The sequence below is a fragment of the Maylandia zebra genome, linkage group LG20 (genome assembly GCF_041146795.1).
Source record: "Maylandia zebra isolate NMK-2024a linkage group LG20, Mzebra_GT3a, whole genome shotgun sequence".
Lineage (NCBI taxonomy): Eukaryota > Metazoa > Chordata > Actinopteri > Cichliformes > Cichlidae > Maylandia > Maylandia zebra.
The window spans coordinates 7,694,832-7,711,354 of record NC_135186.1 but is presented as its reverse complement, the minus strand read 5'-3'; the positions used below and the strand labels follow the sequence as shown (position 1 = coordinate 7,711,354).

At 40.6% G+C, this 16,523-nt stretch overlaps 1 protein-coding gene and 1 long non-coding RNA gene across 3 annotated transcripts; one reads left to right on the top strand and one right to left on the bottom strand.

Moving 5' to 3' along the window:
* The first annotated feature begins 2,504 nt into the window (after window positions 1-2,504).
* On the top strand, window positions 2,505-9,314 carry LOC143414206 (uncharacterized). The gene is made up of 2 exons (XR_013094715.1): window positions 2,505-3,501; window positions 6,832-9,314. It is a non-coding gene; the product is annotated as an uncharacterized LOC143414206 (long non-coding RNA).
* Window positions 9,315-10,077: 763 nt separating this feature from the next.
* LOC143414205 (uncharacterized) lies at window positions 10,078-12,750 on the bottom strand. 2 transcript variants are annotated; one of them, XM_076878071.1, is made up of 3 exons: window positions 12,455-12,750; window positions 11,304-11,600; window positions 10,078-11,183 (listed from the first exon to the last, which is right to left on the bottom strand). In XM_076878071.1, exons 2-3 carry the CDS (start codon window positions 11,478-11,480, stop codon window positions 10,731-10,733), a joined length of 630 nt encoding a protein of 209 aa, XP_076734186.1. In that variant the 5' UTR covers window positions 11,481-11,600; window positions 12,455-12,750; the 3' UTR covers window positions 10,078-10,730. The 2 variants fall into 2 exon arrangements, with proteins under 2 accessions (XP_076734186.1, XP_076734187.1); XM_076878072.1 differs by having other exon boundaries at window positions 11,304-11,504.
* Window positions 12,751-16,523: the final 3,773 nt, after the last annotated feature.

Sequence of the window (16,523 nt, the reverse complement as noted above, 5' to 3'; positions counted from 1 at the left end):
CTCCAAGAGACAAACGTAGACCTTGCCAATGCTAAGACCAGCTATAATGCTGTAAAGACTGAGCTGGACATTATCAAACTGCAGCAGGCAGAACAAAAGAAAGAACACGAGAAACAGCTTAGCTCTGCAAATGACAACCTCTTCACAGTGAAGTCAAAGTTGACGCAAACTGTGGAGGACAAAGAAGAGGTTGAGAAAGCTCTGACAAAGTCCAAACACACAGTATTTAAGCTTGAGCAAGTAATAGAAGAACTGGAAACTGACATTGGCATTCAACGACAAAAGAATGCAGTACAGAAAAAAGAAAATGACGATCTGCTGCAACAGCTGAAGGGACTTTATGACACGCTCGGCCGCACTGTGCAAGTCGAGAAAAAAGCCTCCCCAGAGCAGCAAAGAAAGGATGGGGATGAACAAATAGCCCGGAAAAAGGTGAGATTTGACCTGAGTAATGTGGAATACTTTCCATCCAAAGGCGACAATGAGCTGAAAGAACAACAGAAAGAAATTAGAGACCTTAAGGGTAAAAAGGGTAACAAGCTTACCACATATGACAGTAAGCTAAAAGCAGTGCATGGCCTGCTACCTCCTATTTCCACTAGGGCCCGGTCTAAAACTGTAGACAACTCAAAGAAGCAGTCTGAGTCTAGGAGCTCACTCAACCTCAAGTCCACTGTTACTCCCAAGGCAGAAGAAGAAATGTTTCATCCCCATTCACCTGAACTTACTTCCCAGTCAACTCTACGTAGAGTATACAATCCTGGTGCAAAACTACTCAAGCGCCGGCCTTCAGCCAAACCCAACCACATCTAAAAAATCCTCCTACCAGTTCCCTACAATCTCTGCGTTATTGTAGGGATGTTACCTTGCAATATTATATTATATAATATAATAAAGGTTTAAAATTGGCACAAATAAAATTGATGTGAACTGAATTTTTCTTTTGATGTGTACAAGTGGTTGTATTTGAGTACTTTTGATCTGCTTTTATTCACTACTACGCACACACTGGCTTCAAAAATACAAAGTGATGGCAGTCCCCATGAAAAGGGAATTTTGGCTTCATTTTTGTACAGTGGCAGGAAGTGGAGTGAGGTTATTAAAATAGGCTGTTCTCAGCTATTTTTAAAGCTACATTTTAGTTAGTTTTTAGTTAGCGAACCTTTAGTTACTGTGGCCAAATACATATTTCATTTTTTAAAGTAAACACATTCTCAGTCACTTGCAGTCAGACATTGAGCAAAAGCACATGTTCGGTAGCTAATCCTTGTATTTACCCTGACTAACAAAATATCTCTGCTGAAGTCACTGAGATGGTTTATATGAGAAACAGAAATGTTACTGGCCTGATCAGTCACTAGGCAATGTTGCCGTTACTGTACCTTTAGGAGTTACACAGTCAGAGCAACATGCTGGACTCTTCTTTAGCTCCTCTGCAGAGCCCATTATTAAATATGTGCAAACAGCAGCATGTTTCTGGCTCCCTCCACACATGGTCAAGGTCAGGTTTATTGATCGAGCACATTTCCAACAGCCCATGCTGCACAACTTGCTTTACAAACTAGAATGCAACTAAAACAAGTAAAATGCACTACAATGACGCAATAAAATATAAATGAATAATAACACTAAAATAAAATAGAATGCATTTAAATTACTTATTGGCAGCTGATTTGACGCAGTTTCAAATGAAGATGAATCAATGAGAGGATTAAAAAAAATGTTCTCACAGTTTTCTTCAGTCGCAAACTGTCTTTAATATCAGACATATTCCAATATTCCAGTTTCTAGCAGATATCTCATGTTATGATATTTTGATACCACGGTAAGCATTTACAGGATATTGTTTTATACAGGAAAACTGTTACTCAATAAGGCCGATCTACTAGTTGTTTTTCTCTTTCTCTGTGACCCAAGAATTAATGTGTAGGACTCACAAGCTGGTACCTGAAGGTCGAAAACACCACAGAGATGAGACCACTTCTTTGCTCCCATCCTCCCTTTTTCTTTATCTCCTGGAAAAGGCTCGTTAAAGGCTAGGTGGTTTGTTTCAGAATTCACTGATGAAAGAACTCTGTATTCTATGTCTAGGAGTGTATTTTGCTGGGATGATCATAAATTGTAGCTGAACTGATAAACTACACAAGGGATACTTTGCTCAGAAGGCAGGAAGACGTTTCCTTATTTGGTCTGTACCGGTTTGAACTGGGAAAGCTGACACACGAACCTTTTTTCATCTATATAAACTGCTGTGTATCAAATAAACCTTTGAGTCGATTTGGGAAGACAACCTGAAGCAGTCTGTGTTTCCTTGTTCTCCCAAGCTGCTCCCGACATCGTAACTAACCCAGCTGAATGGCATACCTGAGTGTTACTTTAAATAATTAGGAATCTTATAAGGAAAGGACAGAACTCTGCTTATCGCTCACGCCACGGAGGAAACCCGGGAAGGCAATTTCCTTCAATCTTGGTGTCAGAAGTGGGATTACTGACAGAAGGTAAATATGCGTCTTTCATATTTATATAAAGACCTATTATACCTCTCTCAGTGATCGATCCATAAAAAAACGGGATATGCTGACGAAGTTTCACTTAGTGATCCAGAGAGATACACTGACTGACTTCCTCAGTCCCCGAATAAAGAAACGGGATATGCTGACGAAGTTTCACTTAGTGATCCAGAGAGATACACTGACTGACTTCCTCAGTCCCCGAATAAAGTAAATTAACCCTTGTGTGGTGTTGGTGGACACAGGAAGTTGCCTGTTGTCTTGAATATTTTAATTTTGTTTAAGTTGCTCACTCAGAAAGAGTGACACAGGAAGTTGCCTGTTGTCTTAAATACTTCTCGTTAAGTGAGAAGTTGCTCACCAAAGAGTGACACAGGAAGTTGCCTGTTGTCTTAAATACTTCTCGTTAAGTGAGAAGTTGCTCACCAAAGAGTGACACAGGGAGAAGTTGAACGGGTCTCACAGACCCGATTACCATACAAGGGTTAAAAGCAGTAAATTAAAAGCAGAAAGACACAGGAAGTTGCCTGTTGTTTTACGAGAAGTTGCTCGTTAAGCGAGAAGTTGCTCGCTAAGTGAGAGTTGCTCACACAAACAAAAAATTGCTAGCAATAAATTTAAAGTGACCTCAGCTGTGCCGCAGCGAAAATACTAACCTAAATCCTCCTAGCGTGTAAACCCCTCTGGAAATCACTGAACATGGGTCAGAATTATTCAAAGACCACAGACAGGTCCGATAAAAAAAATCTAAAGTACCTGTAAAACCAAAAATTAATAAAATACAAAATAAAGTCTCAAATAACGGCTCAGTATAACTCCCATTTCCGGTTACGTGTAACCTACGTCCGCGAATCGGTGAAGACGTCCATGATCACGTATCCAGAACATGCGGGAGTGCTTATGTGACTGACTTTGTTTACAACTTAAGAAGTTCAATGCATTCTAATTTCTTTTCGGAGCCTTATCCCGAACGATTATCGCCAGAAAACAGGTCAGTAGAAATGTTGAATATCATTTGTGATAAGAAAAGTAGTCTGCTTAAAAAGTCCTGTAGAAAATATATGATAGAATGCCGCGACGTGATGCATCAAATGTTACCGCTATGGACAAAAGGAGGGTAAATAATGACAAAGTCGCCGATTTCTTTAAGAATCTAAAGAAATTCCTGCTAACAATGTCCAGAGACAAAATTGACTTAAATGCAGTAACTATGTGTAAACAGAAGCCTGATGAATCTATCCTAGTATTCATAAAACGCTTTATGCACTGTTGGACAAGCTAGAGGTGCAAATTTAGCTCAGTTTTCCAGCAGCCGCAGACACCCAAGGCAAAAATGAATTTGTGTATTTAATTTAACACAAAGGGTGAAATGTTTGCTGACACTGATAACAGCTTATGTTTTCTCTGCCCTATGTACCGACATGATGGAGAAGGAACATCCTCTGTGTCAGCTGGACCCTCAGCAGAGAATGAACTCAACATCCTTTTTGTCCGGTACTCTATGTCACACACTGTGCCAAAAAAAAAAAAACGTGTACAGACGCCACTAACAGGTAATCCCATGACTGGGAGCCACACTTTTGTTTCTCTCACACTGTTCAACAACATGATAACTGCTCACACAAGTGAAGGTCAAACAGTGATTTTGTTACATAACTCAGACATAGGTTACGAAATATGTCGACACATAGATCTAACCTACCCTATCCACTGTACTATTTCTGCAGTTACATTGCCAGCTGAATACCAGAATATGACATTGTGGTCAAAAAGTGAGAATGATATAGGATTTATTGACTGTACACTTTATCACGTACACCTATTAAAACACAACAAGCAGTATATGTCAAGCAACATCCCATTTCCACGGAAAAAGCCGCAGTCCTAGATGTCATGATAGGAGATTTATTGACTACAGGAGTAATAAAGCCCACACTCCTGTCAATCCTGTGCCAAAGCCTAACAAACCTGGCGTATGGCGTTTCATACAAGACTTGAGGCAAATTAATGCAGTCAACATTCCTCTGCCACCTCTCGTTTCAGATGTTCACAGCATATTGACATGCATTGCATACACATTTTACCGTGGTGGATTTATGCTCCGCTCCTTTTTCTCATGAAGACACACAGCCGTTATTTGCATTCACACATAGAAATAAGCAGTACACTTGGACTCGTTTGCCCCAAGGCATGATAGACAGCTCTGCTGCTTTCTCAATGGTGCTTCACTCCTCCAGGGCTGCACCCTGATCCACATGTGGATGACCTCCTCCTCTGTGCTGAAAGTGAAAAAATATGTCAAACTGCTACACACATGCTTCTCCAGCACCTCCAAAAGACTGGCCACAAAGCATCTGCAAAGAAAATGCAGTACTGTCAGACTTCTGTTCAATATTTGGGATTCACACTGTCTCACGGAAAACGTTCCATGACTGCAGACAGGGTCAAAGCTGTGACCTCTGTCCCTCGGCCCACTACACAGAAGGAAATGTCGTCCTTCCTAGGCATGGTGAACTATTGCAGACAGTGGATACCAGACTGTTCTTTTCATGACCACATTCTGCGTGACTGTTGTGAAAAAAAAAAAAGACAAGCCTCCTCGAATACTGTGATCCACAGAAATGACTGCCTCTTTCAATGCATTAAAGGGAGTGCTGACCTCCGCCACTCAAAGGTGCTGCCTGAATTGTTCAGGAATGCCGGCCTGCCTGAGGGCAGTAGCAGCTTGCTCTATCATGATAAGGGACTGCGAGAAGCTCACACTCTCACATGACACTATTCTACACACCAATCACAAGGTCACGACCATTGTAGCAAACATAACTAAACAACATATGCAAATCTCACTATAAAAGCGAGCAGCACACCTGATTCGCCAGCACATTTATTGATCCTATGCTGTGTTCTTGTGACCGACAGGATGGCTCAGACAGGCTTGACGATCATGACTGCATGACACGTATACAGGAATCCACAGCACCACGTCCAGATTTAGAGCAAACACCTATCCCAGACTCAGCCACGGTTTATGTGGACGGGTCCTGTTCAAGGCCGAGTGACAACTCATTTCTTTGTGGCTATTCAGTGGTAACAGTGCCTGACATCATACTAGAGGCTCACTCATTACCATTTCACTCAGCACAAAAAGCAGAGCTCATGGCTTTAATACGCGCCTGTGAGCTACATTTGGATAAGCATGTGACAATTTACGCACACAGCCGCTATGCATTTGGCATCGTGCATGACTTTGGCACATTGTGGAGACAGAGAGGATTTAGATCTGCTGATGGAAAATAAATTGCTAAATTCTGATTTTGTTAAAAGACTTTTGCAGGCTATACAGCTGCCATCGGCCGTTGCAGTTGTAAAAACGAAAGGACACAGTACAGCTGACACAGACGAAGCAACAGGTAATGCTCTAGCAGACGTGACAGCCAAGGCTGCAGCTGCATCGCAGCTCCCACCGCCGCAGGAAGTATTATCTGTGCCCCTACAGCTGCCACTTGTTACACTCCCAGACTATTTAGACACAAATGTTGATTTAAAATTCATACAAGAGCAAGCCTCTGCATAGAATAATGACTGTACCTTAGATGACAGAGATGGCTTATGCAAAATCTTAAGCGTTTGATTGCCCTCCCATATTCCCTGATGCCAGTCCTTGCCCGACATTTTCACTGTGTGAGTCATGTCGGACAAAGAGGGGTAATAGGGGCAATAAAATCAAGATTTGTAATTGAGAAAACATTGCATGCAGTAAAAAGCATATTAGCAACCTGTCTAACATGTGCGCGAACTAATGTAGGTAGCTCAAAAGCAAAACATCAGCATTTACCACAACCAGATTTTCCATTTCATACATTACAAATTGATTTTATACATATGCCAGCGCAAGGAAGTATCAAGTACTTACTGGTAATAGTGGATCAATTTAGTAAATGAGTAGAAGCTTATCCAACCTCAAAAGAAACTGCAGAAGTAGTCTGTCAAAAGTTGAGCAATGAAATAATACCTAGATTCGGAATACCTCACCAAATTAACAGTGATAGAGGACCTTCATTCACATGAGAAGTAATTAAAAAATGTGCTAAAACTTTAATGACCTGGGTCAAATTACTTACTCAAGTCCTGTGTGAGATTGGAATGACTCAATCTGCAGTAACCAAATTATTTCCATTTGAAATAAGACTATTTCCAACACCATGGTCAGCTTCCAGAGGGGCACCGCTAGTAGAAGGTGATGTATATTGCATTGTCCACTGATGTTCACAACCTGGTAGAAAAACTGAATAATAACTATCAGAAAGTTTGTCTCTCTCAGCTTTTCCCCTCCACAGTTCCACCAGTGGAGACAAGGAGACGCATGTTGGAGAAGCCACTAAAACCAAGGACACTCTGGGAGGCCGCGTTTTCCAGCCCCCAGGCTTTACTGGCAGTGACGAAGAACCAGCATCCTCACAGACGGACAACCTCAGTGGATTCATGCCAGCAGGGTTAAGACCAGCCCAATCGGACCATCTCAGGCGTCGGATCAAGCAGACGACATCTCCGGCGAGCCAGCGCCCGGATCCAGAGCAAATAAACACACGGGTAGATGACATCTCAGGCGAGCCAGCGCCCGGATCCAACATACACACACACAATCACTGATTAACACACAACGTCTGAAAGAACAACAACAAGGTACTCAAACATCCAGCAGGAACAGAAAGCCAAAAGTACCACATGATGTCTAACCTGATAAAGCCAGACTCATTTCATCCTGATAATGGAGAAAATGAAATGCCCATTGTCATCATACGACGCTTATTCTGTGTCTCTCGAACCTGGGACCAGGCCAGGAGACAACTGAAGAACTGTTTTTCTTATATACTTTCTCATATATTTAGGTTATTTATTATATCTATCGCATTAACGTTAAGATTTCTCTTTGCTATTTTGTATTGTAAACTGCAACCATGTTCACATTTCTGCAGGTCATATTTTGCTGACTATACCTCATGCTCCATTTTGCAAGACACCTACTTAATGCACTCCTCACGTTCCCTAAAATCAGTAAATGACAACATAGACGCCACTAATAAACCATTTTATGCACCCTCTAGAACAGGAGCTAACGCCTGGTATGAAAATGCCAGAACAGCCGCTCGTGATTTAGGAAACAGTAACTGTTATGTCTGTTCAAAGGCTAATCCAGAACAGGTAATAGTAGGATACCCCATATCCGGTTTCCCCCTCACTGAGGGACTAGAGAAAATCGGTGGAGATAATGCTCTCTTTAAAGACACTTTACAGTTGACTCTGAGCCCTCTCGACTGCCTACTTAGACACACACACACACCAACTAACCCTGAGACTCCATTAGGCGAATTATTGAAGTTATCTAATGACACCGCAGGGACCTGCGCCCCAATGAAACGCCCCAAGAATAGGTTAAAGCCCTCACTGCCCTTAGGACAGATCCCTCTCCATTTTAATACTAGTATGATATGTCTGCGCAGACTAAAGTTAACTGGCCCAGACACACACATAGATTATACAAAGGATAACTACACATTCTTCTCTGACTCCCCAGGTGCACGCTGTAATGAGACATGGCTAGCTGTCTCTGTGGCTGAAGTTGTATCATATCTGGAGGAACACACACACAGTTCAAGTTCGAGCAGAGAATCGATCATTGTTCCCCCAGAGGGTGTCTTAAATGACACTGACTGGGGGGAGTTAGTTAAATCACACATGGTCACGCGCCTGACCAGACCAATCCCACATGCTTATTGGATGTGCAATAATACTCTTAGATTAGCTTTACCTGTTAATTGGACCGGTACCTGTGGTCTAGTAACCGTTGATATATGCTGTACTTTCATTCCCAATAACACCGCTCCTAACGGTTCATTCACACAAGCTATGAATAGACTTGAAGCATTGCAGATAGAACTAATTGCCAATGCAGGTCACGGTCAGTGGCTACATAAGTGGCTACAGGACACGTTTGGAAGATGGAAGGAACTAATTGTAGCCTTTGTAACCGTTGCAGCATGTTTTTGATGATTATTGTCTGTTGTGTGGTACCCTGTGTACGTTCAATGATAACCCGTATAGCTACTAGTACAGCCACTTCAATGTATTTGCAATTGGCACAAATTGACCCAGATTATGTGTCAGATGTCATCAATGATGTTCCTGATGTGTATATTGAACATTAGGTTGTGAACTATTACATTTTATGATTTGCTTTTTATATTATGTTATTACATTTGTGATTTTTCCTTTCTATTTGAGTTATTATTTTTAAAAAATAATAAAAGAGGGGAACTGTTATGATATTTTGATACCACGGTAAGCATTTACAGGATATTGTTTTATACAGGAAAACTGTTACTCAATAAGGCCGATCTACTAGTTGTTTTTCTCTTTCTCTGTGACCCAAGAATTAATGTGTAGGACTCACAAGCTGGTACCTGAAGGTCGAAAACACCACAGAGATGAGACCACTTCTTTGCTCCCATCCTCCCTTTTTCTTTATCTCCTGGAAAAGGCTCGTTAAAGGCTAGGTGGTTTGTTTCAGAATTCACTGATGAAAGAACTCTGTATTCTATGTCTAGGAGTGTATTTTGCTGGGATGATCATAAATTGTAGCTGAACTGATAAACTACACAAGGGATACTTTGCTCAGAAGGCAGGAAGACGTTTCCTTATTTGGTCTGTACCGGTTTGAACTGGGAAAGCTGACACACGAACCTTTTTTCATCTATATAAACTGCTGTGTATCAAATAAACCTTTGAGTCGATTTGGGAAGACAACCTGAAGCAGTCTGTGTTTCCTTGTTCTCCCAAGCTGCTCCCGACGTCGTAACTAACCCAGCTGAATGGCATACCTGAGTGTTACTTTAAATAATTAGGAATCTTATAAGGAAAGGACAGAACTCTGCTTATCGCTCACGCCACGGAGGAAACCCGGGAAGGCAATTTCCTTCATCTCAGTTTCTTGATAACACAGCTGATACATACTCCAATGTTTAATGCAAGCAAAAACTTTTTGAATGCTTCTCAGAGGAGATCACAGCACTCATAACACTGGTTTTAATTTTCAACACATTATCGGTCTTTACCGCAGTAAAATCAGGTAGCTGTCATTCAATGCCAACATCAGCCTACCTGACAAAGCCAAACTAAATGAAGCTTTTCCATCAACTTCCATCAGACATTATAGTTTATCCAAGCAAAATGTTTTCTTTTTAAAAATCTATGGTTTTGAGGAAAACAACAGCATCTATGAAAGTACATGAATTATTGATTAGGCTATTTGAAAATGGTGAAAGACAAGTCTGATAAAAAGCTGAAAAGATGCTGACACTGTTGTATTTCACGTTAGAATGAATGAAACAAAACTGTAATGCCTGAAAGAAATGTACAGTGGATTTCTCATTTGACTATAAAATATAAATGACTTTTGGGGTGGAGGGACTGAATAGCCAAATTCAATATAAAGATCTACTGTTCCATCACGTTTGGCAGCAAATATCTCATTTATCAGTGCATAGTGGAAATAAATAAGCATTCAACCTCTGATTTGACATTTTATTACTGTCTTAACAAAAGTTGCAGTCAGAAAACATGAAATTCTGCAAAAGAACGATACAAGCTGAACTCATTTTGGTTTGAAGTGAATCAGATGCCATTCATTCACCGACTCCATTTCTAATTTGCCATTTCCCAATCCAGTAGAGAGCTCTGACTTGAATCATGTGTGGAAGGGACAAAGTACAACTCTGAGCAGCACCGTACAGCACGCAGAGACAGTGTGCATCTCTATCGCTGCTGCAGGTATGAAGCTGTGAGGATCATTGACCAGAATGCGTCCTTTTAACAAACTGATGAAACCAGCTGTAACACAGGACTTGTTGTTTTGTTTTTTTAATGCAGACCAGCAAATGCGTTCTAGGAAGAAAGAGTCAGCTGATTCATTTGCTACAATATAAGAGGTATTAGCAGTTCACCCTCCTTCTTAGCGTATGGCACAGTTTTTAAAAGTAGAGGCAGAGTTTCTGTTTAATGCTGTGCAAGCTCTGCCACACTCAGCTGTTATCCATCAGTGTTTAGCAGCCCGACTGGGCTTTTTAACAGTCTTCACTTTTACAGAGTTTTTGTATAGTAGCAGTCTCTCTGTGGTGTGAGGTGGCAAGCGGTTCCTTTTTGCTTTCACAATGCACGCAGCCATCAGACTGAAACGGTCAAAACCTCCAGATGTGGCGGGCACCGCCAGCAGCTTCTTGGCGAGGCCTTGGAGCTTCGGGAATCGAGAAGCACATTTCCAGTACTGCTTTCCCACAGCGGTTCAGACAGGTACACGTCGAACTCTGACATCTTTAGAGTCTTTGCAGGCAGCTGAAGGAAGTTGAAGATGGACTTCCTCTTGAGGTCGTTTTCACTGATTTCAGGACAGTTGTTGTCTGAGCTGCCAGCACAAGTGTCCATCACGCCATCTGTCTGGCTTTCTTCTTTCACATCGTGCTCCAGCCCACTGCCTGTCTGATCTTTCTCTGCCTCAACAGTAGGAAATGTTGAGGCTTCCATGTTTTCTAATGTGGACTCAACAATGCTGCGAGCCTCAGATTTTGACGGAGGTGTTAGGAAATCATTCTGTTCATCCTGGTTGTCATCAGAAAACGGCTGCAAAAAAAATGGTTGTTTTAAATGTACACACATTTTTTTCCTTTATCTACTCAACACGCATATTCAATTAAATATAAATCTACAGAAGTCCGCTATGCTTCTGGCCTAATTTGGTACCTGCAGTTTGATCCTAGGATCCAGCACAGCAGCTAGTATCATGTCCTTCTGGTGAATCACTGGCTGGAAGTGTGTGTAGAGGCCTGTGCGCAGGGCCTTGCAGAAGTGGGTGTAGTTGGTGACACAATTCTCCAAGGTTTTATCAAGTCCAATGAGGGACGGTATGATGAGAGACATAGTCACACCATTTCCCTGCAGGACCTACGATAGATAAGACACAAACATGGCATCCACAGTGAAGACATCGTGGACAGCGGAGAATCTCCCGGTGGTGGAGCAGACTGGGACAGAGTTCCACTGATGAAAAAGAGAGTCACGATGGATATTATAAGAATTAAATAAAAAAAGATTCAGACCAAAAGATTTGTGATCTACACAATCCAAGCTGATCAACGATAAGCTCAGTATTTTCATTTAATATATTTTTCATCTGCTTGAATGTTTCCTGCTTCACACAGTGCTCAACCTGCTAGATTTTTGTTTGTTATTCATTTATTTTAAATGTCTAATCTTATCTTTGAATCAAACATTCATACATATATACACTGTGTTCATTATAATAACATACATATATACTGTCAGACACCACTCTGACATTCCATTCATGCTCAGCTGAATATTAAAATGGACAAATATGTGTCATCTCTGCATACGCTATGATCATTATAGAATGACATGAAATATTAAAACTGAGCTTAATCTTCAACATAAGCAGTAGTCATATAAATTCATATACTCTTAAGCACAAATGGTGAAAGTTTTTCTGCAGAATAAGTAGCCTATTAGTTGTATCTGTGTTGCGGTGTTCTGATAGTATGGCTTCTTATACTGAAGAAATGGATCTAAATAAATAACTAAATAAATCCTCCAGCACTCGTTATTGTCACCTATTGCTAATGTTTTGACGCTGCCAACCTCTCATACGCTGTAAGAATTTAATTCAACTGTTTATCACAGAAAAAGTGTGACTTGTAGGACACGTAACACTAGCGGGCATAATGTTAGCTTAATAGTCAGCTCAACAGCTGTTGTTAGCTCCGGACAAGTGACTACAACAGTAGCGATGAGCCCCGATGAACGGATCCGGGGGCGGATGGGCTCGTACATAAATGGATCGATCGGGGCGGGATACGGTGGGAAACGACAGATACCTTAAACTTGAAGACAGCCCAAGTAGAAGGATCGCTAAAGTCTGCTAAAAAAAGAAATCGCAATGCAAGTTGAACAAACTTGCAAAGACACAATATCAAATTGAACCCATTCTGGTACAAAATGACATCATAATAGACTGTCCTTTGAATGTCACGACGTTCGGCGATAACGTCACTTGAACTCCTTTGAAGACAGTTCTGGGGGCGGAGTCAGAGCCTATAAATATCCCTCGAGTACATACCTTGAACCCATAGATCGCTATAGTTCTGAACTAACAGTTTCCACTTGCGAACACTTTGTCCCATTGAGTAGATCATTTTTCAAACACAGAATAACACGTCGTATAAACGAAACTAAATACATTCATTTCAAAATGAGCTCCCTAAGCTACTTTGATATGCAGATGCTCAGAAATGAGATAGAAAATTACAAACAAGCTGAAAAACTTCAGCTTGAGGAAATCCAAGAAAAGAATTGTAGGATTTCAAGTCTTGAGGCATCTTTGAAAGAAGAGCAGGGACTGGTTGCAAAGATGAAAGAGGAGTCCAAAGAAATGCAGGTGCTCAGAAATGAGATAGAAAAGTACAAACAAGCTGAAAAGCTTCAGTTGGAGGAAATCGATGAAAAGAATTGTAAGATTTCAAGTCTTGAGGCATCTTTGAAAGAAGAGCAGGAACTGGTTGCGAAGATGAAAGAGGAGTCCAAAGAAATGCAGGTGCTCAGATATGAGATAGAAAATTACAAACAAGCTGAAAAACTTCAGCTTGAGGAAATCGATGAAAAGAATTCTAAGATTTCAAGTCTTGAGGCATCTTTGAAAGAAGAACAGGAACTGGTTGCGAAGATGACAGAGGAATCCAAAGATGAAAAGATGGAAAAAATGGAAAATGTTTTGCTGGAAACCAAATCCCAGCTAAGGTCCGCAGAGTCACAGAATGTAGATCTCACAAACAAATATGAGGCAAAAATTCGGGCTCTTCATAAGGCAATCAAACACCTTGAAAATAAGTGTGCCACTGAAAAAACGATGCGGGACAAGAAAGAAAAGGAGGTGGAATCTCTGGTTGTCCTTAAAATCAAAAATGAGCAGGAAAAACAAGAACTCAAGATGAAGCTAAGCAAGACGACTGAGGAAAAAAATGAAACACTTAAAGAACTGCAGAAACAAAATGAGCAGCTTCAGACTGAGATTCAGAACAATGAGAAGTACATTCATCGTAATGACTTCCTTGAAAGAAGGATAGACGAGCTTCTTACACTACCTGGGGAGGTGTACTGCCGTCAACAGAAAGTTAAAAGTGTGGAAGAAGAAAAAGAGAAACTACAGGCTGAACTTAAAAAGTGTCAAAGACAAAATGAGGAGTATAAAGCGGGAAAGCGCTGGGCAATAGACGAGAAAAACCAACTGACAAAGAAAAATGATGAACTGAAAGTACGTCAAAGGGAGAAGGAATGTAACAACATAACGTTGAGGAAAGAGTTAAAAGCTAAAGTCCTGGAATCTGAAAGTCAGATAAAGGAGCTGGCAAGGCAACGTTTTACTATCGACCGTCTGGAAAACTGCCTTGAGGTTAAAACTAAGCAAATAATTATATTTGAAAATGAGACGCAGGAGTCTGGGAAGAAAATTTCATCCCAAAAAAATAACATAGCCCGTCTGAAAACTGCTCTTAGCAAAGCAGAAAACGATCTGGAACTGGAGATAAAGAGACGTGAAAATCTTAGGTCTGATAAAGTGCTCCTTTCTGAGACAAAGTTCTGCATTGAGAACGAACTCTATACAGTTAGAGACACTATAAAGACACTTCAGAATAAAATCAAAGAAAAGGCTCAAGAACTCCAAGAGACAAACGTAGACCTTGCCAATGCTAAGACCAGCTATAATGCTGTAAAGACTGAGCTGGACATTATCAAACTGCAGCAGGCAGAACAAAAGAAAGAACACGAGAAACAGCTTAGCTCTGCAAATGACAACCTCTTCACAGTGAAGTCAAAGTTGACGCAAACTGTGGAGGACAAAGAAGAGGTTGAGAAAGCTCTGACAAAGTCCAAACACACAGTATTTAAGCTTGAGCAAGTAATAGAAGAACTGGAAACTGACATTGGCATTCAACGACAAAAGAATGCAGTACAGAAAAAAGAAAATGACGATCTGCTGCAACAGCTGAAGGGACTTTATGACACGCTCGGCCGCACTGTGCAAGTCGAGAAAAAAGCCTCCCCAGAGCAGCAAAGAAAGGATGGGGATGAACAAATAGCCCGGAAAAAGGTGAGATTTGACCTGAGTAATGTGGAATACTTTCCATCCAAAGGCGACAATGAGCTGAAAGAACAACAGAAAGAAATTAGAGACCTTAAGGGTAAAAAGGGTAACAAGCTTACCACATATGACAGTAAGCTAAAAGCAGTGCATGGCCTGCTACCTCCTATTTCCACTAGGGCCCGGTCTAAAACTGTAGACAACTCAAAGAAGCAGTCTGAGTCTAGGAGCTCACTCAACCTCAAGTCCACTGTTACTCCCAAGGCAGAAGAAGAAATGTTTCATCCCCATTCACCTGAACTTACTTCCCAGTCAACTCTACGTAGAGTATACAATCCTGCTACAAAAATACTCAAGCGCCGGCTTTCAGCCAAACCCAACCACATCTAAAAAATCCTCCTACCAGTTCCCTACAATCTCTGCGTTATTGTAGGGATGTTACCTTGCAATATTATATTATATAATATAATAAAGGTTTAAAATTGGCACAAATAAAATTGATGTGAACTGAATTTTTCTTTTGATGTGTACAAGTGGTTGTATTTGAGTACTTTTGATCTGCTTTTATTCACTACTACGCACACACTGGCTTCAAAAATACAAAGTGATGGCAGTCCCCATGAAAAGGGAATTTTGGCTTCATTTTTGTACAGTGGCAGGAAGTGGAGTGAGGTTATTAAAATAGGCTGTTCTCAGCTATTTTTAAAGCTACATTTTAGTTAGTTTTTAGTTAGCGAACCTTTAGTTACTGTGGCCAAATACATATTTCATTTTTTAAAGTAAACACATTCTCAGTCACTCGCAGTCAGACATTGAGCAAAAGCACATGTTCGGTAGCTAATCCTTGTATTTACCCTGACTAACAAAATATCTCTGCTGAAGTCACTGAGATGGTTTATATGAGAAACAGAAATGTTACTGGCCTGATCAGTCACTAGGCAATGTTGCCGTTACTGTACCTTTAGGAGTTACACAGTCAGAGCAACATGCTGGACTCTTCTTTAGCTCCTCTGCAGAGCCCATTATTAAATATGTGCAAACAGCAGCATGTTTCTGGCTCCCTCCACACATGGTCAAGGTCAGGTTTATTGATCGAGCACATTTCCAACAGCCCATGCTGCACAACTTGCTTTACAAACTAGAATGCAACTAAAACAAGTAAAATGCACTACAATGACGCAATAAAATATAAATGAATAATAACACTAAAATAAAATAGAATGCATTTAAATTACTTATTGGCAGCTGATTTGACGCAGTTTCAAATGAAGATGAATCAATGAGAGGATTAAAAAAAATGTTCTCACAGTTTTCTTCAGTCGCAAACTGTCTTTAATATCAGACATATTCCAATATTCCAGTTTCTAGCAGATATCTCAGTTTCTTGATAACACAGCTGATACATACTCCAATGTTTAATGCAAGCAAAAACTTTTTGAATGCTTCTCAGAGGAGATCACAGCACTCATAACACTGGTTTTAATTTTCAACACATTATCGGTCTTTACCGCAGTAAAATCAGGTAGCTGTCATTCAATGCCAACATCAGCCTACCTGACAAAGCCAAACTAAATGAAGCTTTTCCATCAACTTCCATCAGACATTATAGTTTATCCAAGCAAAATGTTTTCTTTTTAAAAATCTATGGTTTTGAGGAAAACAACAGCATCTATGAAAGTACATGAATTATTGATTAGGCTATTTGAAAATGGTGAAAGACAAGTCTGATAAAAAGCTGAAAAGATGCTGACACTGTTGTATTTCACGTTAGAATGAATGAAACAAAACTGTAATGCCTGAAAGAAATG